At 46.0% G+C, this 26,436-nt stretch overlaps 1 protein-coding gene across 2 annotated transcripts in view; it reads left to right on the top strand.

Annotated features, from left to right (window-relative positions):
* Positions 1–26,436, top strand: part of LOC121281166 (F-BAR and double SH3 domains protein 2-like) — a 94,646-nt gene that overhangs the window by 66,525 nt on the left and 1,685 nt on the right. The window contains exons 16-20 of one of the 2 annotated variants that reach the window (XM_041193901.1): positions 39–225; positions 927–1,144; positions 2,256–2,373; positions 3,755–3,828; positions 6,439–8,128. In XM_041193901.1, coding sequence (XP_041049835.1) covers positions 39–225; positions 927–1,144; positions 2,256–2,373; positions 3,755–3,828; positions 6,439–6,507 — 666 coding nt within the window. In that variant the 3' untranslated portion in view covers positions 6,508–8,128. Of the gene's footprint in view, positions 1–38; positions 226–926; positions 1,145–2,255; positions 2,374–3,754; positions 3,829–6,438; positions 8,129–26,436 lie in introns of those variants that run through there. The other variant, XM_041193902.1, reaches the window with a different exon arrangement.

Below are 26,436 nucleotides of genomic sequence, written 5' to 3'. Positions count from 1 at the left end.
ATTTTATTTTCAATCTGTTTTCTCTCCCCCTTCTTTAGGCTCGGAATAAGTCTGGCCAAATAGGCTACGTTCCTGAAAAGTATCTCCAATTCCCATGTGGTAACAGTCTGTCCAGCAGGATCTCAGCAGTAACTTCCTCTGATATCACTTCTTACTCATCGTCCAGTAGCTCTGCTGAGCAGGAACTGATGGGCAGCAGTGGCCTGGAGAAGGCTGCAGATGGAGGTAGGTCCAATCTTAATATTTCACCCATTGTGGAGGTTGGGTGTGGGACCAGAGGTCAGGGTCTGCCTTCCCTAGCTGGCAACAATCAGGTACCGAGAGAAGAAGAGGTGAATCGGGGAACATTGATTCATTGGCAGCAGGTTTTGCTTTTAAAAACCCTTAGGCCATGGGAACAAAGGGGAGAATTTTAGTCAAAACTCAGAGGGTAGCCCTCTCTCTCACCTCTGAATCAAGAGGTTCTGAGTCCACTCTGGAGACATGAGCACAAAATCCAGCCTTAGTACTGCCCCTTTGATAGTGCAGCACTCCCTCACTATTGTCCCTCTGACGTTGCCTCGACAGTGCAGCACTCCAGAGGTGTTGCCCCACTGACACTGCTGCACTCCCTCAGAACTGCCACTCTAGTGCCTTATCAGAGGGGGCGTTACTAAGGGAGCAACAAATGAGTGATATATGTCCATATTGGGATGGTGTGTAGCTTGGAGGGGAACTTGCAGGTGATGGTGTTCCCATGCACCTGCCGTCCTTGTCCTCCTAGATGTCAAGAGGTTGCGGGTTTGGATGGTACTGCTGAGGAGCCTTGACTTTACTGTAACTGGGTGGTTCGTGGTTTGTTTAAGGAGGGCTTAGCCTGACAACATCTCTGGGCTGCAGTGGCAGCTACATTGAGGAGCTGATTTTGGGGATGTTATTTTCCACAGCTTGCTTGGCCAGGGCCTTGTACGATTATGAGGGACAGAGTGCGGAGGAGCTGTGTTTCCCTGAAGGTGGCCTGATCAAGATCCTTCACACCGGTGAGCGCGGAGTAGATGATGGATTCTGGGAAGGAGAGTTCAATGGCCGAGTCGGAGTGTTTCCTTCCTTGCTTGTTGAGCTGCTGGTTGGCGAAGGGACAGATCTGGAGCTGGAGCCGGTGCTGGTACTGTACACAGGAAGTTTGCGGCTTTTAATCAGTCTGTGCAGACTTGGTCTAGCTCATTTAACACTTTTATGATCTTGCCTCTGTGCCGACAATGGGTGATGACTTAACTTCCCTTTCCTCCCACTGTGGTCCTTCTGTTTCCTGGAGTTTTCATCATAAGCTCTCCCTTCCTATTCCTGCTCCCATTCTATTAATCGTCACTGCTCTCTTCCCTTGCCCTCTAATACCTTCCCAGTAATGAGGTACCCCAGAACAGCATTAAACACTCCAGCTATGATCCAAACAATATCCTGTACCAATTCATTGTCACCTCCTACCTTCTGTAGTCAGTGCCCCTTTAGATAAAATTTTGAATCCCAGTTGCCCTTTCATAGACCTCTTCGCCTGGAAGAGGGCTTCAAGGGGGAAAACATGAACAACCTCGGACAGATTCAAATGGAGAAGTCTCTATCATCGAGCAATCTCAATATTTGTGGAGAACAGAGTCAGGTTCCTACAGAACAAGCGAGCACGTGGTAAAGCCAGTGTCTTCACCCACTCTTCCAACAGCAACTTAATGTGAAACACTTGCAATCGGATCTGCAAATCAAGATTTGGTTTAGCATTGCATAAGAGACAACACCAACCTAGACAGTGAACTGGTCTCTTTGTTGAAGCAATGGGAGGGAGAATCCATCATTCATCCATACTTCTTAGGATCTGTAATCTTGCTTTTTAAAGATACATGTATCGATCCCACTGCTTCTACTCTTTGTCACCCTGTCTCTCTCTCTCTCTCTCTCTCTCTCTCTCAACTGAATATATCTCTATCTTCTTTCCACATTGAACTCTCTCCCTTTTCCTCCCCCCCACCCACATTGCTTCGTGTCTTGCGATACTCCTCACAGTTTGCTGTTAACCCTTCCAACCCCCACATCCAAGCCAGCAACACAACTTGGGCTGTTTCCTGGTCATTGCTGAGGGTGGAACATTCACCTCCTGAGATCAGGAGGGAGTTGGGAGTGAGACTCTACAGTGTGTTAATTGAGTTGCTTTGCAGTGTTTGGTTCACTCTGATGCATGGACGCTGCAGCTGAACAGTTGTTCACCGCCTTGCTTTATTTCCCAGGATCCCACTTTGCTGTCCCCTCCTCCGTTCTCTCCTCCTGCTCCTGACTCTGGCTTGATGGCGTTTCACAGTGCGGGATCCACACAGCAAGAGAGACTCCAGGTGTCACCCAACAGCGGTAAGAACATTTAGTGTGTTGTTAGACACATTGAGTCTTGCATAGAAGAGGAGATCAGTCAGCCCTTCAAGCCCATTACACAGGAGAAAGAGGAGCCCATTCAGCCCCTTGTCTGTTACGGAGGAATAGGAGGAGGCCATTCAGCCCCTCAGACCTATTCCACCATTCAGTGAGATCATGGCTGATCTGTATCTTAACTCCATTCATTTTGCGTTCCTTTCTGGGCACCGCACCTTAGAGAGGATATATTGGCCTTGGAGGGAATCCAGAGCAGATTCAGCGGAATGGCCGGTATTTGATGGCCCTATCATGGCAGGGATGGGGCCGTAAAATAAACTCCATTGACTTCGGTGGGAACATAAAATCCCCCTGCTGTAAATTTCCACCCAGTGTTACCAGCGCTCCCAGGGTTAGATTATGAGGAGGGATGACATAAACTGGGTTTGTGTTCCCTGGAAGCTAGAAAGTTAAGGAGTGATTTTAAAAGGCATTGATAGGGTAGATAGAGAGCAATTTTTTCTACAGGTGGGGGAGTTTTGGTGGGGGTGGGGGGGTGGCATCACCTTAAAAACAGAGTCAGGCCATTCAAGCAGGAAGTTAGGAGACACTTCATGCAAACAGTGATAGAAGTGTGAAACTCTCGCCCACAAGATGCTAGCTCATTTAAAATTTTCAATCGGAGATCAATAGGTTTTTGGTAGCCGAGGGTATTCAGGGATATGGAGCTGAGACAAGTGGATGCGGTTAAGCTATGAGCCAACCATGACCTTGTTAAATGGCAGAACAGCCTCCGGGGGCTGAATGGCCTCCTCCTGTTCCTCTGTTCCTTCACCCCGCCACTTGTGACAGTGCCTTGGGGGTATCAGCTCTGGACTGCCCTCCCTCTTTCACCTCTCTGTCTCCATTTATCCTCAAAATCCACTACCTTGACCAAGGATGCCCTTCCTAACATCTTTGGAATCTCTACCCTGGATGGTTGTGGATGCCCCATTGATGAAGATATTTAAGGCTGAGAGCCTGAGATAGATAGATTTTGGATCTTTCAGAAGATTAAAGGATATAGAAAATGAATGGGAAGGTGTGGTTGAGGCTGAAGATCAGCCTTGATCGCACTGACTAGCAGAGAGGCTCAAAGGGCTGTATGGTTTACTCCTGCTACCATTTCTTGTGTTATTTTCTTAGTTCATTTGTTTGATTTTTCTGTGGAAGGAACTGGTTTATAATTACAACTTGCTGATTTGGAGAAAAGGCTGTCTGCCCTTATGGGGAGGATGAAGGTTATGCAATAAATCCTCCAGATATATGTCCAACATTAACTGTGAGTGTACAAGTTTCAGGGACTCAAGCAAGGACAGTTAATTTCACCCTATTCCCCTTACAGTTTCTGGCGTCCAGAAGGAGGAATCCCAGATCCAGGAGCCTATTGCCGAAATGCCTGCTGGACGACTTAGACCAGTAAGAGAATTGATCTAAAAAATAGTAATTTGCAAGGTGCCATCAATGAACCACTGGTCACTCTGGGGAAATGCATCACCTTGTGAACCACGTACCCCATGAAGTTCTAGTTTTGACTTCTGGGCTGTTCCCTCCAAAATGTCTGCTGCCTGTATCGCAACTTGAACCAAATCCCATTCACTCATCACCCCTGAGCTCACTGATCTACATTGGCTCCTGGTCCCACATCACCTCAATTTTAAAATACTCATCCTTATTTTCAAATCCCTGAACTGACACGCTCCTCCATGTCCTTGTCACCTTCACTAGCCTTACAATCTTCCGAGAATTCTGCGCTCTTCCAATTCAGGCCTCTTGTGTGTCCCTGATCTTAATTGCCCCACCATTGGTGGCCGTGCCTTCAGCTGTCTGGGTCCTATGTTTTGGAATTCTCTCCCAAAACTTCTCCACTCTCTGTCCTCCAGTAAGAGGCTCCTGAGAACCTGTCTTTGACCAAGCTTTTGGTCACCTGTCTTAATTTCTTCTACTATGATTCAGTGTCACATTTTGTTTGATAAACACTCCTCATGAGCATCTTGGGACCTTATGCCACGTTAATTTTTTTTTTAATTTGTTCATGGGATGCGGGGGTCACTGGCTGGGCCAGCATTTATTGCCCATCCCTAATCGCCCTTGAGAAGGTGGTTGGTGAGCTGCCTTCTTGAACCACTGCAGTCCATGTGCTGCAGGCACACCCACAGTGGTGCTAGGGAGGGAGTTCCATGATTTTGACCGAGCGACAGTGAAGGAATGGCGATAAATTTCCAAGTCAGGGTGTTGAGTGGCTTGGAGGGGAACCTGCAGGTGATGGTCCCATGTGTCTGCTAACCTCGTCCTTCTAGATGGTAGCGGTCATGGGTTTGGAAGGTGCAACTTGTAGATGGTACACACTGCTGCCACTGTGCATTGGTGGTGGAGAGAGTGCATGTTTGTGGATGGGGTGGCAATCAAGAGGGCTGCTTTTTCTTTGATGGTGTCAAGCTTCTTGAGTGTTGTTGGAGCTGTGCTTATCCAGACAAGTGGAGAGCATTCAATCACACTCCTGACTTGTGCCTTGTAGATGGTGGACAAGCTTTGGGCAATCAAGAGGTGAGTTACTCACTGCATGATTCCTAGTCTCTGACCTGCTCTTATAGCCACAATATTTACATGGCTAGTCTTTTTCAGTTTCTGGTCAATGGTAACCCCCAGGATGCTGATAGTGAGGGATTCAGTGATAGTAATGTCATTGAATGTCAAGGGAGATGGTTAGATTCTCTCTAGTTGGAGATGGTCATCGCCTGGCACTTGTGTGGCACAAATGTTACTTGCCAATTGTCAGCCCAAGCCTGGCTATTGTCCAGATCATGCTGCATTTGGACATGCTATATAAATTGTTGTTATTAGGAGCATTAGGAGGGGTCTGCAATTTGCTTGTTTGTTTCAGTAACCCTGGGCTGGAGAGTGAAGAGGGGAAATCCAATCAAGGTTCCTATTCAATTGACCCTTGGTGGATGGATGTGTGTGTGAGGAACAGGCTGTATTATGATGTGTTTACTAAAACCCGCTTTCACAGCCATATCTCCTTTCTCAGTGATTGTCTCCGTCTCCGAATTACCCCACGTGGATTTCAACTGAAATTCCACATCTCATGTTTCGAACCCACCCAGGATTATATCACCAACTTCGACACCTATGTGTTCTTTTGTTCTGCTGTCTGTGACATCTTTTGATGATCTGCTTCTATCACTGCTTTTGCCTACAACCACACCACCCCCCTCCACTTCTCTTCCCACCCAACCCCACCGCCCCGCCCCCACCACCTTAAACCAGCTTATATTTCACCCCTTCCTGGGATTCGCCTAGTTCTGTTGAAGGGTCATGAGGACTTGAAATGTCAACTCTTTTCTTCTCCGCCGATGCTGCCAGACCTGCTGAGTTTTTCCAGGTAATTCTGTTTTTGTTTTGTATTATGATGCCCGCTGTTGCCAAATCTCCTGATGACACACACTATTTTGGCTCATGGATGTGGAAGGGAGGTAGGCAAATGATTGATCAGATGTTGGTGACGGAGGGGATAGAAATTAATTATTTTATTATTTATTCTCAAGATGTGGGTGTCACTTGTAAGACTGATATTCATGGCCCATCCCTAATTGCCCTTGAGAAAGTGGTGGTGAGCTGCCTTCTTGAACCACTGCAATCCATGTGATGAAGGTACACCCACAGTGCAGTTAGAGAGGGAGTTCCAGGATTTTAACCCAGTGACAGTGAATGAACGGCTGATATAATTCCAAGCTAGGATAGCGTGTGTGACATGGCGTTGGGGGAGGGGGGTTGGTGGTTTTCCCATGCATCTGTTTCCCTTTGCCATGGAGGATACCAAAGGAGAGTTTGGAATCTCAGTTCTGTGTTTGAGGTGATGCCCCAATGCTACCTTTTGGTTAAGAGCCCTTGCAGTTTGAGCATCGCCCAGAGGGCTGGTGGAGGGGACAGTGTCATACTATAGGGAAAAACACTTCTGGTCTAAACAGCCTGAGTTTCTGTTTAACAGACGGCTTACATGATCCTTCATTGCTGTTTGACTTTCAGATTCGAACTGCCCCTCCTCCGCCATCATCGAGCCCAGTGTCCCAACAGGATGAGGAATTCCTGGTCTGACTATTACCATCCCAATTTGGACCCTACATCTAGGACTATCTCCAACTGGAGGAATGGGTGACGGGTCTTTGCTTCCAGGATTGCTGCTTCACACGGAAGACATGAAGGGGTCAGACTGATCCTGGTTAGAATTCTCCACAACTTTGGAGAAACCAGCCTTGAATTTCCACAGATGGAGAGACAGCAACCAATGCATCATCCTTCTGATCCATTTAGCGTATCAGGTTCCAGTTAGATGACAACTTCCTTGGTGAGAGTTTTCTCCAAGAGCACCAATCTTGTTTCTGATCAATTCAAATATGCATAGAGCCTCTCATGCAATGAGACATTCCTGGAACACTGTAGTGGGTAAACGTGAGAGTGTGTAAAATGCAGCCATGGCACGGACATTGTGCAATGGGGTTTGGAATTCACTTGTAATTGGATTCAACCAATGACCTTTCCCATTTTCTGAAGCCAAGCTGATTGACCAGCCCTTGGTTTGTTCTCAGGAACAGCAAATGGAGTTTAACAAGGCGGTCTGATTTGTGGCAGTGTCCTTGGGTCTTTGTAATGTTGATCCATCTGCAGTCCATGAATCAGATATGTCCCCCAGTGTGCACAAATCTGTGACTGGGTGGGTTTGATGACGGTGATTAATTACTCCTTTCATTTCATTGGTGGTCTGTGTTGATCAGTTGAAGAGTCAGATCGCTGGGCTCCTTCTGAGTCCTGGATTCATGACCACACCCCTCCATCATGTAATGATTCATCTCGTGGGTTTTATAGATGAATTAGAGGAGAAGATTTAAGGCAGATGTTTCATTGATTCCATTTTGTTTTTGTTTATTCATTCACGGGATGTGGGCTTTGCTGGCTGGGCCAGCATTTATTGCCCATCCCTAACTGTTCTTAAGAAGATGGTGGTGAGCTGCCTTCTTGAACCGCTGTAGTCCCTGTGGTGTAGGTACACCCACAGTGCTGTTAGAGAGGCAGTTCCAGGATTTTGACCTGGGGTTTCTGGGGTTTGAGCATCACTGGAAAGACTGGTATTTATTGACCATCCTTGTTTGCCCTGGAAAGGTGGTGATGGGCTGCCTACTTGAACCACTGGGTCTGATACAAACTGAGTGTCTTGTTTGACCATTTTAAAGGGTGTTTAAGAGTCAACATGTTGGTGTTTGACTGGGGTCATGTACAGACCCAGATCGGGTAAGAGCATCAGGGGCATTGGTGAAGCAATTGGGTTTTTCTAACAGCTTCACAGCCAATTTTACTGAGACCAACTTCTTATTTCCAAATTTTTTAAAACTCAATTCAAATTCTCAGTACCAGAAGCTGAATTGTTTATTGGGCTGTTTCATGGATCAGTTTCTAGAGGCAGAAAGTTGAAATACTAGATTCTATATTTTGCCTTTAACAAAAAAACAATGCTGTACTTTAAATTCACTTTTATTAGTTTGAATGGAGCATGAAAGGAAAATGTATTACAGAAAGGTTTACGATATATTACACCTAAATGTACAGGTTAGCATTGTCCATTTTGGCTAACAACCTTCTTGCCTGTCCACCCTTAGCCTACCTGCTAACACGCATACGTTTTTTCTTAAGCCAGTAACATAATAAATGCAGCATTATTGCACTCAGTTGTATGAAACTTTCTCTAAATAGTTCAAGAAGAAGGCCCACCATGACACTTTCAAGCGACAACGAGGGATGGGCAATATAATACTGGCCCTGCCAGCGCATCCATATTCTGAAAATTAATTAAAGAAACGTCATGGGGGACATCCTCACCCAGAGTGGACTCAAGTTGTGGAATAAGGAAACATTCACAATATGATGCCAGTGTAAACTCAATTGATGCTACAAACAGCTAGAGTATTGAGTCTTAGAATTTGACTCAACAATGGAATGAGACAGTGTCTGGGAGAGGCTAGTCACTTTTAAACAACTCAATGTGCACAGTATCCCACATTCTAGGCAAGATGTCAAGCCCTAGAAGAGGGTGCAGAACAGGTTTACCAGATCTGTACCAGGGATGGGGGACTTTTGTTACATGGAAAGACTGGAGAAGCTGGGGCTGGTCCCTTTAGAGCAGAGAAGTTTAAGGGGGGATTCGATAGAGGTGTTCAAAATCATGAAGGGCTTTCACGGTGTAAATGGGCAGTGGCAGAAGGATCAATAACCAGAGGGCAGAGATTTAACGTATTTGGCGAAAGAACCAGAGAGGATATGAGGAACATTTTTACGCAGTGAGTTATGAACTGGGATGCACAGCCTGGACGAGTGGAGGAAATGAATTCAATAGTAATTTCCAAAAGGGAATTGGCTAAATACCTGAAAAGAAAAAAATATATACACAGGCTATGGGAAAAGAGCTGGGGAATGGAGTTAATTAGATAGCTCTTTCAAGGAGCTGGTACACATGGTGACCAAATGGCTGCTTTCTGTGCTGTAAGATTCTGTGATGTGACAAATATTATGCTTTAATATCCCTAGTGGTGGCTTTCTGACAGTAACAGGAGTGACTGAGGTTGCTTGATGGAGGATGAGAATGATACTGTCTGGGAAGAATTTCTTTCTAGGAAGTCTCCACTCCTGGCACAGGAACTAGGAGTACAATCATGCTCTATGTTTATTACACGGTCACAAGGATATGCTGGAGAGGGAAGTTCTTCCTAGCATTCTGGGCAATATTTGTCCTTCAACCAACCCCAAAAATTATATAATTTATTTTATTGCAGTTTGTGGATCCTGCTGTGTGTTAATTAGCTATCATGTTTTCTAAAGTATAATAGCACTTCAAAAGGTACTCCATTGGCTGTGAAGCACTTTGGGACAGCAGAGATGAAGAATGCTATTGAAATGCAAGTCTTACTTTCTTGGCTTCAGAATGGAGTGAGAGAGTCTTTTATCAAAGTGAATCTGATACTGTACAGGAACAATAATCCAACACTACTTGGAACTAAACTTCGAACAGGTGGCATGGGGCAAAGGTCAAACTTGGGAAAGGACAGGAATTTAGGATTGAGGTCAATGAAAGTTGCTTCAGTGGTCAGGAGAGCATTCAAGAGATTTGCAACACAAAATCATCTAGTCCAGTACTGAAGCATCTGTACACTGTGGAAGGGGTAGTACTGAGGGGAGACAGTGCTAAGGAAGGGCCATACTGTTGGAGATGCAATACTGAGGGAATGTTGTACTATCTGAAGGGCATAGGTGAGGGAGGGCTGCATTGTCAGAGGGGCAGTCATCTGGACAACAGCACAGGTAGTCCTACAATCTGTAATTTGTGATGTAAATAAAAGCATGTAAATAAATCTTGGGTTTGTTCTGCTGTCTCATGTATGTTCCCAATGTGCCTTCTTGCATTGGCCTTTAAGATTACGAATAGGTTTGATAGCATAGGCCTAGAAATCATGTTCCATTTGTGGGGGACACCAGAACTAGGGAGCATAAATAAAAGATGGTCACTAATAAAGCCAGTAGGGAAATTAGGAGAAACTTCTTTACCTAAAGAGTGGTGAGAATGTGGAACTCACTAACACAGGTAGTGGCTGAGGTGAATGTTATAGATATATTTCTAGGGAAGCCTGATAAGCACGAGGAAGACAGGGATGAAAGGATATGTTGACAGAGTTTAGATAAAAAGGGGTGGGAGGAGGCTTGTGTGGGACATAAACAGCATTGGAGCAAGACCAATTGGCCTGTTTCTGTGCTTGGCTCCCCCAAGATGTCCCAAACTGGCCAGACCTGAGACAGATCCCAGGAGTGAGTTAAGGCTATGTAACCAACACTCCACTCATCCTAAAAACAACACAAAGCAAAGAGGTGTATATGGGCAACAAGCAAGGCAGGAGGGGAAAGGATTCAGAACAAATGAGAACTGGGAACACAGGAACAGGGATAGACCATTTTGCCCTTTTGAGCATGTTCACCATTAAATGAGATTGCAGAAACCAATGACATCTGAGGCAGGAGCAATGTGTGAAGGTGGATTCTCATCTCCTGAGGGGTGAATTTGTCTTTATCAGTCAGGTGAATCAGGCTCAGAGTGAATCCTGAGGTGAAAAGGCAGTGGAAACAGATTCAATCATAAAGTTCAAAAGGGAGAGGTTTGGATATTTACATGGCTAGGGGGAAAGAGCAGGAAAATGGGATAGCTCTTTCAAAGAGACGGCACAGGTGTGATGAGCTGAATGGCCTCCCTCTGCACTGTGGCTTTCTATGAATAGGTAGTTTGTTTCGCTCTGCACTTGCCTTTTTCTTCCAACAACAACTTATTCATATAATAACTAACATAATGAATCATCCCTAGGTGCTTCACAGGAGCGTTATAAAACAAAGTATGACACCAAGCCACATAAGGAGATATTAGGACTGATGACCAAAAGCTTGGTCAAAGGGGTAGGTTTTAAGGAATGTCTTAAAGGAGGAGAGTGAAGTTGAAAGGTGAAGGGAGGGAATTCCAGAGCTTAGGGCCCAGGCAGCTGAAGGCATAACTGCCCATGGTGGAGTGATTAAAATTGGGGATGCACAAGAGACCAGAATTAGAGCAGCACAGATATCTCAGAGGGTTGTGGGACTGGAGGAGATTACAGAGATAAAAGAGTTCAAGACCATGGAGGGATTTGAAAACAAGGATAGGAATTTTAAAGTCAAGATGGTTGTTTGACCAGAATCCAATGTAAGTCAGTGAACACCGGTGATCGGGAGTGGAACTTGGTGAGAGTTAAGACGCAGCCAGCAGAGGTTTGGATGACCTCAAAGTTACAGAGGATAGACAGTGGGAAACCAGCCAGGAGTGTATTGGAATAGCCTAGTCTAGAAGTAACAAAGGCATGAATGGGGGTTTCAGCAGCAGATGAGCTGAGACAGGGATGCAGTTGGGCGATGTTACAGAGATGGAAATAGGCAGTCTCAGTGATGGCATGAATAGGACTTTGGAAACTCATTTCTGGGTCAAATGTGACACATTGACTTTAGGCACGGTTTAATGCCATTTGGCTAGCCTGTTTTACTGCAGATGAAGACCAATTTCACTCCCTCTGGCTCTCTCTGAGGAGTAAATGACTGACAACGATGCCTAGGTTGCCTTAAAACTAGGAACCTTTGCAACTCAGCACCAAACTGTTTCACCAGAAGACGGTTCCAGGCTGCAGTGATGGGGAGATGGTGGCGTAGTGGTATTGTCGCTAAACTAGTATCCCAGAGACCCAGGATCTGGGTTTGAATCCCACCATGGCAGATGGTGAAGTTTGAATTCAACAAAAATCTGGAAATAAAAGTCTGATGATGACCATGAAACCATTGTCGATTGTTGTAAAAAAAACCCATTTGATTCACTAATGTCCTTTAGGGAAGGAAATCTGTCGTCCTCACTGGTCTGGCCTACATATGACTCCAGACCCACAGCAATATGATTGACTCTTAAATGCCCTCTGAACAAGGGCAATTGGGGATGGGCAATAAATGCTGGCCTGGTCAGCGATGCCCACATCCCATGAACGAACGAAGAAAAATACCACGACTTCCCAAAACCTGTCCACCAACTCCAAGGCACAAGTCAGGAGTGTGATGGAATAAGTCCAAACCTGCGACCTCTACCACCTAGAAAAACAAGGGCAAGTGCAATGACATTATTGTTGCTTAGTCAGATCCTAACAGCACTGTGGGTGTATCTACACCATATGGACTGCAGCAGTTCAAGAAGGAGGCTCACCATCTTCTCAGGACACCTATGGATGGGCAATAAATGCTGGCCTTGCCAGTAATGCCCACATCCTGAGAACCATATTTTTAAAAAAGAAAAGTTTTTTTTAAACCCCTATGGGTAAAAGTCCATAACTGACGTCTCAATTTGCACAGAAGGGCAGCTATCATACCCTGTGAGACACTGTGCGTACTACTCTTACCTCTGAGTCAGAAGTCAGAAGTGGTGCTCAAACCCCACTCCAGAGACGTGAGAACATATTCTAGGCTGATGCCTGTACCTACAGTACTGAGGGAGCACTACACTGTTGGACATGCTGGCTTTTAGATGAGGCGTTAAACCGAGGCCCTGACTGGCCCCTCAGATGAATGCTTAAAAAAAAATCATGCTGCCACAATTTTGAAGAAGTGTAGGGGCTTTCTCCCCAGTCCCCTGGCTAATATTTATCCCTCAGCCATGCAACATAACTTAAAAACAGATTATCTGTGCATTATTACTTTGTTGTTTGTGGGAGCTTGCTGTGCACAAATTTGACTGCTGTTTCCTACATTACAGCAATCACTATGTTTCAAAAGTACCTCACTGGCTGTAAAATGCTCTGGGACAACTTGAGGTCGTGCAATTCTGCAATGTCTTTCAAGTCTTTTTAAGGAGACATTTCTCCCTTTCTTGTTCTCTGCTCCCACACTCTTCTACCCATCAGTACTCCGGGTACTCAATTGTCCAGGATTGACCTGCTTAATTTCCAGGAGAGAAATCGTAGGGAGCTATTTCATTTTCTTCCCAAAGAGAATCAGAGAGCCAGGTGTCATGAAGAATTGCAGTTCTGGCTAACTCCACCAGAGTGTGCAAGAGGCCTGTACATGACAGGTCTGCACGCACTCCTTTCCACATGGTCATTTTTGGGGCTGATTCAGATTGAACCGTTCCATTGGGGTGGGCAGACAACTTGATAAGCAGTCTGCGCAGGTGTGGCTAAACCCCGAGTTCCCCCTCCCGCTTCCCCGCTCATTACACCCAGGTTCAGCACAGACTCGGAGTTTGGGGCCAGGCAGAAATGTGATTCCCCAGCCGCCCATCTTTCTACCTCATTGGCAGTTTGTCTGGTGGCAGATCCCCCATTGACTGTCAGAGGAGCAGGGATTCCAGCTCCCAAGTGCTACGTGCAGAGGGACCAAAGGGGGAGAGTGCAGCCTCGGTCATGAGCTCTCCCTGCCTGAGTTTAGGGTTGGAGACTAGTGCTGAGATGGTGTTTGAGATCAACCCAGGCCTTTGGGGTTATTTATGATCACCTCCCCATCATCGTCTGTCTCGGGCCCTGTCCAGAAGGAGAGACTCAGCCCTGAAAAAAAACAGAGAGCATCATTCACTCAGTGTAATATCACAGCCATAATCACACATTCACACACACGTCGTACAGCCACAGTCTCACACACACACCGCAGTGAGTGACATTCGCATGCACTCCAGTTCCTGGACTGAACATCATTACAGAGTGAATCACGGACCATCCGTATGTCCAGTGCAGTTCAGCTATCGCATCACACACATTACATCCCCTACATTTAGTCAATTGCACATTCACGGCGAACTTGTCTGTCACAGCTCAGCTCAGAACAGGAGAAGGGGAGATTGGCAGAGATAAGGAGAGCCAGAGTCTGAGAGAGAAAGAGACAGAGCAAGGAAGTGAAAGTGAAAGCCAGTGAGAAGGAGGGCAGGGAGACATAAAGAACACGCACGGCAAAATGAGAATTACAGGGGTTGACAGCTAGATTCAGCCAGGGTCACAGAGTGAGCAACAAGCAGTGTGCATGTGATTGTTAGATTTCAGTAACTCTAATTAATACTAATGAATTTGCGTTTCTTTCCAAAATGATATTTTTGTAAACCCACCTGTGCAATGCTGGTTCCAGAGTCATTGCTGGGCAAGGTCAGACTCCTAGAATAATAGAAAATAAAATAATATTAATCGAATCTCTCCCTGTATCCCCCAATCCTGTATCAGACATGAAACCTGCTCTCAGCCTTTCACTGATGTTACTCAACAAGTGACCATGAAGAGATGTCCCCCATCAGGCAGAACAGCTCATAAGCATGGGGAGGGAACTTGAGGTAGGGGTAGAGTGGAGGGTGGAGTGGAGTGAGAAATTAGGGAGGGAAAGTGAGGATTGAGGGAGGGGACTGAGGAGTGGAAATTTAGGGTGGGGCGCAGGGAAGGAGAGAGAGGAATGGGGGTTCAGGGTTGGGGGAGTAAGACAGCGATCATGACACACCGAAGCACACCTGTTTCATCCCCTCAGTCATTGTGGTTTCACTGAGGGTCGTGGGTTTCTCACCGTCTGTCTCAGGCTGTGTCGTGGCTGACCGACCTTGCGGGCGCATTTCAATTGCGGGGAACCTGTTCACCTCCTGTGCCCATCGACTCTTCTCAAAGCGAGTAACCCGAAACCTACAATCAGAAATAATATACCGGTTTTAAACAAATGGAGTTATATCAGGGTGAGAAATCAGACTTGAATCCCAGCTCAGTCAGTGAGAGACCAGCCCTGAATCCCAGCTCAGTGAGTGAGAGACCAGCCCTGAATCCCAGCTCAGTCGGTGAGAGATCAGCCCTGAATCCCAGCTCAGTCAGTGAGAGATCAGCCCAGAATCCCAGCTCAGTCAGTGAGAGACCAGCCCTGAATCCCAGCTCAGTCGGTGAGAGACCAGCCCTGAATCCCAGCTCAGTCAGCGAGAGACCAGCCCTGAATCCCAGCTCAGTGAGTGAGAGACCAGCCCTTAATCCCATCTCAACCAAAACCTTACAGTGAGGCTGTGCATACAGGACAGGAGCAATACAGAACAGCAGTCCAGTTGAGGGCAGCTGGTGAATGGGGTGTTGTGGCAAAGCAATGGCCTTGAGCTGTGTTACCAGCGGGATTGCTGGGATGAAATTCCTCATCCTGACCCCACTTTCTCTGTGGGAAAGTGTCCTGTTAATTTCTGAAGGTAACAGGACAAGTTTAGACAGTTGTTAAAAAAACATGAAGGATGTTTGGTTTTATAAATAGAGGCATAGAGTACAAAAACAAGAAAGTTATGCTAAATCTTTATAAATCACTGGCCTCAGCTGGAGTGTTATATTCAATTCTGAGAAACCACATTTTAGGAGGGATGGCAAGGAGAAGAGTGTCATGAAGATTTACCAGAATGATATCAGGGACGAGGGATTCCAGTTACACGGAAAGCAGAGATGGGGGATAAGGGGAGATTTGATAGAGGTGTTCAAAATCATGAAGGGTTTTGATGGAGTAAATAAGGAAGAATTGTTTGCACTGCCAGAGGGCACAGGTTAAAAATCATTGGCAAAAGAACCAAAGAGAAGATAAGGAGAATTTTCTTCATGCGTTGCTCAATGGTGGGACCCAGAATAAAAGGTGTTACGTTTCCTTAACTTGATGAGCACAAATTTCAACCAAAATGTAATGACTAACAGCATCAAATAAGCTGTGGTTAGATTGCTCAGCTGTGATACTGTGTACAGAGCTAGGCATCTGAGTTAGTAATCTGAGGAAGTCTTTCTAAGGAGGTTTAGCAAGAAAGCCCAGAGGGGGTAATGAGGATGTGTTTTTTTTATGCAGCAAGTTGTTATGATCTGGTATGCACTGCCTCAAAGGATGGTAAAACGTAGAAACATAGAAACTAGGAGCAGGAGTAGGCCATTCGGCCCTTCAAGCCTGCTCTGCCATTCATTATGATCATGGCTGATCCTCTATCTCACTTTCTCTCCCTAACCCTTGATGCCCCTAATATCCAAAAACTTATCAATTTCTCTCTTGAATATACTCAGTGATCCGGCCTCCACAGCTTCTGTGGTAGAGAATTCCACAGGTTGACCACCCTCTGTGTGAAGAAATTTTTCCTCACCTCAGTCCTGAGACTGTGGCCTCTGGTTCTAGACTCTCCAACCAAGGGAAACATCCTCCCTGTATCCTGTCTGCCTAGCCCTGTTAGAATTTTAAACATTTCAATCAGATCCCCTCTCATTCTTCTAAACTCTAATGAATACAAGTCTAGTCAAACTAATTTCGCCTCATACGACAGTCCTGCCATCCCCAGTATCAGCCTAGTGAACCTTCGCTGCACTCCCTCTATGGCAAGTATATCCTTTCTTAGGTAGGGAGACCAAAACTGCTCGCAATGCTCCAGGTGTGGTCTCACCAAGGCCCAGTGTAACTGCAGTAAAACATCCCTCCTTCTGAACTCAATTCCTCTTGCAGCGAAGGCCAACATACCATTTGCCTTCATAATTACTTGCTGCACCTGCCTATTTACTTTCATTGACTGGTGTACAAGGACACCCAGATCTCTTTGTACATCCACAATTTCCAATATCTCACCATTTAAGTAATACTTTGCCTTTCTGTTATTCACACCGAAGCGTATAACTTCACATTTATCCACGTTATACTGCATCTGCCATGTCTTTGCCAAACACACACAACTTGTCTAAGTCGCCCTGAAGCTTCCTTGCATCCTCCTCACAACTCACAACCCCGTCCAGTTTTGTGTTGTCAGCAAACTTGGAAATATTGCATTTCATTCCCTCATCCAATTCATTTATACATATCATGAATAGCTGGGGCCCAAGCACTGATCCCTGCACTACACCACTAGTCACTGCCTGTCATCCGGAAAAAGACCCATTTATTCGCACTCTCTGTTTCCGGTCTGTCAACCAATTCTCAATCTATGCCAGTATGTTACCCCCAATCTCATGTGCTTTAATTTTGCCCATTAGCATCTTATGTGGGACCTTATCAAAAGTCTTCTTGAAATCTAAATACACCACATCCACTGGTTCTCCTTTTTCTATTCTACTAGTTACATCCTCAAAAAACTCCAGTAGATTAGTTAAGCATGATTTCCCTTTCATAAACTCATGCTGACTTTGTCTAATCCTGTTAATGCTTTCCAAGCGTTCTGTTGCCACGTCTTTTATAGCACTCTAGCAGTTACCCACTCCTGATGTTAGGCCAATTGGTCTGTAATTCTCTGTTTTATCTCTCTCTCCTTTCTTAAATGGTGGGGTTACATTTGCCACCCTCCAATCTATAGGAACTGCTCCAGAGTCTATAGAATTTTGGAAGATGACCACCAATGCATCCAATATTTCCAGGGCCATTTCCTTTAGTACTCTGGGATGTAGATTATCAGGCCCTGGGGATTTTTCAGCCTTTAACTCCATTGATTTCTCTAGTACCATTTTTTTACTATTATTGATTTTCTTCAATTTCTCCCTCTCACTAGACTCTTAGTTCTCTAACATTTCTGGGAACTTATTTGCATCCCCTTTTATGAAGACAGAACCAAAATATATGTTCAGTTCTTCTGCCATTTTTTTGTTCCCCATTATAATTTCCCCTGTTTCTGACTGTAAGGGACCTACATTTGCTTTGCTAATCTTTTTCGCTTCACATATTTATAGAAGCTTTTACAGTCAGTTTTTATGTTCCTTGCAAGTTTACTCTCATATTCCATTTTCCCCATCTTGATCAATTTTTTTGTCCACTTTTGCTGAATTCTAAACTGCTCCCAATCCTCGGGCTCGTTGCTTTTTCTGGCAATTTTGTATGTCTCCTCTTTGGATCTAATACTATCCCTGATTTCTTTTGAAAGTCACCTTTCCTGTTTTATTTTTGCACCAGACAGGAATGAATAATTATTGTAATTCATCCATATGTTCCTTAAATATTAGCCATTGCCTATCCACTATAAACACTTTTAGTAAGGTTCCCCAATCCATCATTGCCTACTCCCACTTCATACCTTCGTAGTTCCCTTTATTTGAGATTCAGGACCCTAGTTTCGGATTCAACTTCTTCACTCTCCATCTTAATGAACAATTCTATCATTTTATGGTCACTCTTCCCCAAAGGACCCTGCACAACAAGATTGTTAATTAATCCTTTCTCGTTGAACATTACCTAGTCTAGGATAGCCTGCTCTCTATTTGGTTCCTCAACGTATTGATCTAAAAAACCATCACCCACACATTCCGGGAAATCGTCCTCCACAGTATTATTGCTAGCTTGGTTTGTCCAATCTATATGTGCATTAAAGACACCCCTGGTTACAGTTGTACCCTTATTGCGTGTCTCTAACTTCCTGCTTAATGCCTTCCCTTACATCTCCATTATTGTTTGGGGGGCCTATAGACAACTCCCCACCAACAATTTCTGCCCCTTAGTGTTTTTGATCTCCACCCAACCAAATTCCACATCATGATTTTCCGAGCCAATATCCTTCCTCATTACTGCATTGATTTCCTCCTTTACTAACAATGCTACCCTACCTCCTTTCCCTCTTTGTCTTTCCTTCCTAAATATTGAATACCCCTTGATGTTCAGTTCCCATCCTTGGTCACACTGCAGCCATGTCTCTAACTGCAACTATATCATAACCGTATATATCTATTTGCTCTGTTAATTCATCTACCTTATTGTGAATGCTCCACGCATTAAGATACAAAGCCTTTAGACTTGTCTTTTTAACCTTGTTTTCATCTTAACTTTATTTTGCACTATGACCCCATTTGTTTTTCACCCTTGTTTTTTCTGCCTTCCACTTTTGCTTCTTACTTTTCTGTCTTTTGTTTCTATCCTTGTTTCCCTCTCCTCTGTCTCCCTGCTCAGGTTCCCATCCCCCTGCCATTCTAGTTTAAATCCTCCCCAACCACATCACAAACACCACCCCCCCTCCCCCCGCCCCCCCACCCAAACCCCGCCCGAGGACATTGGTACTGGTCCTGCCCAGATGCAACCCATCCTGTCTGTACTGGTCCCGCCTTCTCCAGAACTGGTCCCAATGTCTCAGGAATCTGAATCCCTCCCCCTCTACACCATTTCTTCAGCCACATTTTCCTCTGATATATCCTGTTATTTCTACTCTTGCTAGCACCTGCCACTGTAGTAATCCTGAGGTTACTACGTTTGAGGTCCTACTTTTTATTTTATGTCCTAACTCCTATATTCAGCTTCTATGTCATTGATACCAATATGTACCACGACCACTGGCTATTCACCCTCCCCCCTCAGAATGCTGTGCAGCCTCTCCGAGACATCCTTGACCTTGGCTCCATCCTGGAGTCACTTTTGCGGCCACAGTAACGCCTGTCTGTTCCCCTTACTATTGAATCCCCTATCACTAAAGCCCTGCCACTCTTCTTCCTCCCCTCTTGCGCAACAGAGCCACCCATGGTGCCATGGACTTGGCTCCTGCTGCTTTCCCTTGAGAAGTCATCTCCCCCAACAGTATCTAAAACAGTATATCTGTTAGAGAGGGGGACGGCCACAGGGGACTCCAGTACTTCCTGGTGGTCACCCATCCCCTTTCTGCCTGTTCAGTCTTTCCCTGCAGTGTGACCACCTCACTTAACATGCTGTCCACGTTAATCTCAGCATTGCGAATGCGCCACAGTGAATCCACCTACAGCTCCAACTCCAAAATATGGTTAACCAGTAGCTGCAGCTGGATACACTTCCTGCACACATGGTCGCCAGGGACACTGGAAGTGTCCATGACTTCCCACGTAGCACAGGAGGAGCATATCACAAGTACGAGCTCTGCTGCCATGACTTCCCTTTAGATTAAGTTCGTTAGTTACTCCCTTTAAAGAATACTAATTACGCTAGGGGCCTTATTCCACTCCAAACACTCCCACTACAGTTCAAAGTCCTCACCTTATTTTGTTTAAGCTAATGGGGTACAGCAGTTTAATTCAAAGAAAAAGTAGAAGTAGAAGTAGTCACCTGACCCTACTTACCAATCAACTGCCTCCCCTGCCTCGCTTTTGAATCGTGACATCCTCGCGCCGCTTTCAGCCCCGAGTCCAGCTCCCACTCTTTTTAAATCTCTGCTGTGACTCTCAGCTCCTGTTCTTTTTAAATCATACCAAGGCCACCGCTCCACTCGCACTGCCTCCCAGTCCTGCAATGAGGGGCACCAGCTGTTTTATCTGCTCCCTCCTCTTGCGCTGTTTGAGCAGATTCAAAGATAACTTTGAAAAGGGATTTGGATAAATACTTGATGCGGAAAAATATGTAATGCTGTGGGAAAAGAGAATGGGAATGGGACTAACTGGGCAGCTTTTCTAAAGAGCTAGCACTAGCACGATGAGCCGAATGGCTTCCATCTGCACTGTATCATTCTGTGGAGTCATTATGGAGTCAGTGAACCAAAATTAGTTGATGTTCATGCTCCTGCAATATTAACTCTGAACACCAAAAATTGTTCTGGAAGAGGTAGACCTGGAGGAACCTGTAGTTTATTGTACCTGCCCACAGAGAAGACAGTGACCTCCATCCCTTGCTCCCTGGCCTTGGTCTCTTTGGCTTCTATGCAAATCGGCAATGCGGCTGTCTTCCTTCCCTGATTGCAACTCAGACAGGCTGATCTGTCACTTCTTGCAACCACAGAGTGCACAGTGTGGTGGTGAGGAGTCCGAGGAGATTTTGCCAAAGACTTTTCAGGGAATAATGGACTGGAATTAAAGAACAAGAACAGCAAGGGTTAGATACAGAGGAAAAAAGCTCCCTCTACACTGTCCCCATCAATCACTCCAAGGGTAGGTGCAGCATGGGTTAGATACAGAAGAAAGCTCCCTCTATACTGTCCCCAGCAATAACTCCCAGGACAAGTACAGGGGAATCAGTGGCAGCATTATGGTATTGTCACGACACCCAGGGTGATGCTGTGGGTAGCCGGGTTCGAATCCCACCAGGCAGATGGTGGAATTTGAATTCAATAAAAATCTTGAATTAAGTCTAATGATGGCCATGAAACCATTGTTGATTGTTGTAGAAATCCATCTGGTTCACTAATCCTTACCTGGTCTGGCCTATATGTGACCCCAGACCCACAGCAATGTGGTTGACTCTTAAATGCCCTCTGAATTGGGGTATCAGTTGCATCAAACTGCTCAAAAGTCTAAAAGGAATTAAACCAGATGGACCATCCTAGGCACTGGAAACGACAACGGCAAACTCAGCCCTGCCGATCCTGCAAAGTCCTCCTTACTAACATTTGGGGGCTTGTGCCAAAATTGGGAGAGCTGTCTCATAGACCAGTCAAGAAACAGCCTCACATAGTCATACAGAATCATACCTTACAATATCCCAGACATCCCATCACTATCTCCAGATATGTCCTGTCCCGCAGGCGGGACATATCCAGCAGAGGTGGCAGCACAGTGATATACAGTTGGGAGGGAGTTACCCTGGAAGTCCTCAACATTGACTCCGGACCCCATGAAGTCTCATGGCATCAGATGGGTAAGAAAACCTCCTGCTGATTACCAAGTACCACCACACACCACCAACACCCACGCCCCCCATCCCCCATCCCCCACCCCGGTCAGCTGATGAATCAGTGCTCCTCCATGTTGGACACCACTTGGAGGAAGCACTGAGGGTGGCAAAGGCGCAGAGTGCACTCCGGGTGCGGGACTTCAATATCCATCACCTAGAGTGGTTCGGTAGCACCACTACAGTACTGAGCTGGCCGCGTCCTAAAGGACATAGCTGTGAGACTGGGCCTGCGGCAGGTGGTGAGGGAACCAACAAGAGGGAAAAAAATACTTGACCTCATCCTCACCAACCTGCCTGCCGCAGATGCATCTGTCCATGACAGTATCGGTAGGAGTGACCACCGCACAGCTCTTGTGGAGACAAAGTCCCATCTTCACATTGAGAATACCCTCCATCATGTGTGGCACAACCACGTGCTAAATAGGATGATTTCAAACAGATCTAGCAACTCAAGACTGGGCAACCATGAGGTGCTGTGGGCCATCAGCAGCAGCAGAATTGTACTCAACCACAATCCGTAACCTCATGGCCTGGCGTATTCCCCACTCTACCATTATCACCAAGCCAGGGCACCAACCCTGGTTCAATGAAGAGTGCAGGAGGGCATGCCAAGAGCAGCACTAGGCATACCTAAAACTGGTGAAGCTACAACACTTGCGTGCCAAACAAAATAAGCAGTAAGCGATAGACAGCGGTAAGTGATCCCACAACCAACGGATCAAATCTAAGCTCTGCAGTCCTGCCATATCCAGTCATGAACGGTCGTGGACAAACAGCTCACTGGAGACGGAGGCTCCACAAATATCCCCAACTTCAATGATGGGGGCGCCCAGCATACAAGTGCAAAAGATAAAGCTGAAGCATTTGCAACAATTTTCAAGCCAGAATTGCCAAGTGGATGATCCATCTCAGCCTCCTCCACAGGCCCCCAGCATCACAAATGCCAATCTTCTGCCAATTCTATTTACTCCAGGGGATATTAAGAAACGGCTGAAGGCATTGGAAACTGCAAAGACTATGGGCCCTGACAATAGTCCAGCAATGGTATTGAAGACTTGTGCTCCAGAACTTGCCACACCCCTAGCCAAACTGTTCCAGTACAACTACAACCCTCACATCTACCCGGCAGTGTGGAAAATTGCCCAGGTATGTCCTGTACACAAAAAGCAGGACAAATCCAAATGAGCCAATTATCGCCCCATCAGTCTACTCTTGATCATCAGTAAAGTGATGGAAAGGGTCAGCAACAGCACTACCAAAGCGGCACTTGCGTAGCAATAACCTGCTCACTGATGCCCAGATTCAGTTCTGCCAGGACCACTCAGCTCCTGACCTCATTACAGCCTTGGTTCAAACATGGACAAAAGAGCTGAACTCTCGAGGTGAGGTGAGAGTGGCTGCCCTTGACATCAAGGCAGCATTTGGCCGAGTGTGGCATCAAGAAGCCCTAGCAAAACTGGAGTCAGTGGGAATCAGGAGGAAAACTCTCCACTGCTTGGAGTCATACCTAGCACAAAGGAAGATGGTTTTGGTTTTTGGAGGTCAATCATCTCAGTTCCAAGACATCACTGCAGGAGTTCCTCAGGGTAGTGTCCTAGGCCCAAACATCTTCAGCTGCTTCATCAATGACCTTCCGTCATATGGTCAGAAGTGAGGATGTTCACTGATGATTGCACAATGTACAACACCATTTGTGACTCCTCAGATACTGAAGCAATCCATGTCCAAATTCAGCAAGACCTGGACAACATGCAAGCTTGGGCTGACCAGTAGCAAGTACCACACAAGTGCCAGGCAATGACCATCTCCAACAGAGAGAATCTAACCATCGCCTTCCACATTCAATATATTTATCATCACTGAATCCCCACTATCAACATCTGGGGATTACCATTGACCAAAAATTGAACTGGACTAGCTATATAAATACAGTGGCTGCAAGAGCAGGTCAGAGGCTGGGAATCTTGTGGTGAGTAACTCAACTCCTGACTCACCTTCTGTCCACCTTCTACAAGGCAATAGTCAGGAGTGTGATGGAATGCTCTTCACTTGCCTGCTCCAAAAACATTCAAGAAACTTGACACCATCCAGCACAAAGCAGCCTGCTTGATTGGCACCTCATCCACAAACATTCACTCCCTCCACCACCAACACACAATGGCAGCAGTGTGTACCATCTACAAGGTGCACTGCAGGAACTGACCAAGGTTCCTTAGGCAGCACCTTCCAAATCCACGACCACTACCATCTAAAGGACATGGGCAAACCAACACATGGAAGTTCCCCTCCAAGCCACTCAACATCCTGAGTTGGAAATATATTGCCGTTCCTTCACTTGTTGCTGGGTCAAAATCCTGAAAGTCCCTCCCTAACAGCACTGTGGGTGTACCTACACCGCATGGGCTAAAGTGGTTCAAGAAGGCAGCTCACCATTACTCAAGGCAATTAAGGATGGATAATAAATGCTGGCCTAGCCATGAATGAATTTTTTAAAAGCACAGGTTAAATACATATTAAAGCTCCTTCACAGTGTCCCATGCACTACAAGAGGGGGGTAAAGTTCCCTCTATACTGCCCTACTAAACAGTCCCTGGGAAAGTGCAACTTCGATTGGAGCAATCTGGAAAAAACTTGCAATTCTATAGCCCCTTTCACCATCTCCACACATCTCGATGCACATTGCTGCCAATTAAGTACTTTGAAAATATAGTCACTCGTGATGTAGGAAAGACAGCAATTTTCACACAGCAAATTCCAAAAAACACCAGTATGTTTATGAGCAGATACTTTGGCCGAGATTTTTCGGGTGGCAGGGTTTCCTTTCTGATAATTTCTGCTGCATAGCCATTTAACGCTCAAACAGCTGTTAACAGCCTGGAGATGGGACTTCCGCCCCTCACTCGCTGTTGTCTCAACATCAGCAGAAGCCGCAGTGGACAGGACTGGGACTACAAACAGTCCCCAGAGTCTAAGTCCTGGAAGTCCAGGACCAGGTAAGTTTTAGGGGTCTCAGGTGGGGTGTGGAGGTGTGGGAAGAGAGGGGTGGGGATGTTGGTGGCAAGGCCGATGGTCGGGGGGAAGGCAGTACTTGCAGAGGCCAGACCTTTCTGGGGCGAGTGGCCGATGTTAAAAGGAGGCTGTTGATGACCCGCTGCAACCACCCCCACCGCCCCCCCCCCACCCACTTCCCACCCGAGGCCTGAGCAAGGTTCTTTTTGGGGCTTCCCCCCCACACTCCCCACCGCCCCTGAACTCCTCCCGCCAGCTTGTAAATTGAGGCTGGACAGCAAACAGACATTAAGTGCCCAATAATTGGCCACTTAATGTCCTCAATTGGGGCAAGGGCGGCTGGCCATCAAGAACCTCATCCATCCCAGCATAAAATTTTGGAGAAGTTGGGCCGGATGATGCCCAGTGGGAAGAGCATCTGAAAAGATTTACAGCCACCAACCCCTGCCCTGTCTACAAACCTGCTGGCGGAGGAATGTAAAATTCTACCCTCTTTTTAGTGGTGTTGCCTGAGGGTTAAATATCAGGACACCAGGGATAAAGCCCCTGTTATTCTTCGCAATATTGGCACAGGATCTTTTACAATCATCTGAGAGTGAAGATGGGGCCTGGTTATCATGTCTCATCTAAAAGAAGCTCGTTAGGCAGCACATCTCTCCCTTATTGCTGATGCTCCCACAGTGCAGTGCTTCATCTGTACTGCCCCAAATCAGAGAGTGCAGCATTCCCTCAGTAATCCTTCAATGACGCCCTCTGGCATTCTGGCACTCCTTTAACACTGCTCCTATTTTGTTAGACTCTACAGCAGAGGCATCTAAATTGTCTTAAACATTCAAGCTTCTTCAGTAACCTATTCTCTAAGTCAATTCTCCTTTGTGCGAAAATTTCCCGACTTCCCTTTTTATTCCTAGCTTAGGCCAGGATTTTATGGTCCCGCCACGGTGTGTCTCCCACCGGTGGATGATCCGACCCATTTAAATCTCCATTCAGTTTGGTGGGACCGTAATATCCCGTCGGGTGTGAGGGGTCATAAAATCCTGACTTAATGATTTTTAACTTGTGTCCTCTGGGATTTATCATCTCCATCATGATCCTCTGCATGCTAAAACCCCTAAGGGGCAGCCAAGCATTGAGCTCCGTGACCTGAACTAGCCTCTTGGAGCTCTGTGAGTGTAGCTTAAGGCTCTAATTCTCCAACTCTGTCCCATCTATGAGGCTCAAGTTGCTTAATCAGAGGTTTCAGCCTCTCTCCATCTCAACTGCACAGGCAAGATCAAGAACTCCTTATCAATGATATGGAAACAAGATCTTAGTTCCAGGTGAGCGAGGATTCTTCTGCACATGTCTGCTTTCATGAACAATAAAATGGATTACCCACCACCCTTTGTAAACTTCAGGTCGTCCAAAGCTCTGCTGCCTAACTTGCACCAAGGCCCATTCAGTCATCACCCTCCCATGCTCGCTGACCTACATTGGTTCCCAGTCTGCCAACACCTCAGTTTTCAAGTTCTCATCCTCCTTTATGAATGCCTCCTTGGCCTCACCCTTCCTTATCTCTTGGGCCTCCTCTCACCCTATAATCCTCAAGATCTCTGTGCTCATCCAATTCTGCTGTCTTGAGCATCCCCGATTGTCATTGCTACAACATTGCTGGGTGTGCCTACAGCTGCCTTGGCCCCAAGCTCTGGAATTCTCTCCCTTTCCCTCTCCATCTCTCTCTCCTTTGCTTTAAGATGCTCCATAAAACTTACCTCTTTGACAAAACTTTCAGTTACCTGTACTAATATCTCCCTATTTTTATTTAATAATTGTTCCTCGAGGTGAAAATGTTTCAAGTACATTTCTATATTGTATACACTGAGCATTTTCAGAGGCAGA

This window comes from Carcharodon carcharias, chromosome 8 (genome assembly GCF_017639515.1).
Source record: "Carcharodon carcharias isolate sCarCar2 chromosome 8, sCarCar2.pri, whole genome shotgun sequence".
Lineage (NCBI taxonomy): Eukaryota > Metazoa > Chordata > Chondrichthyes > Lamniformes > Lamnidae > Carcharodon > Carcharodon carcharias.
This window is presented reverse-complemented; position numbering and strand designations above follow the sequence as displayed.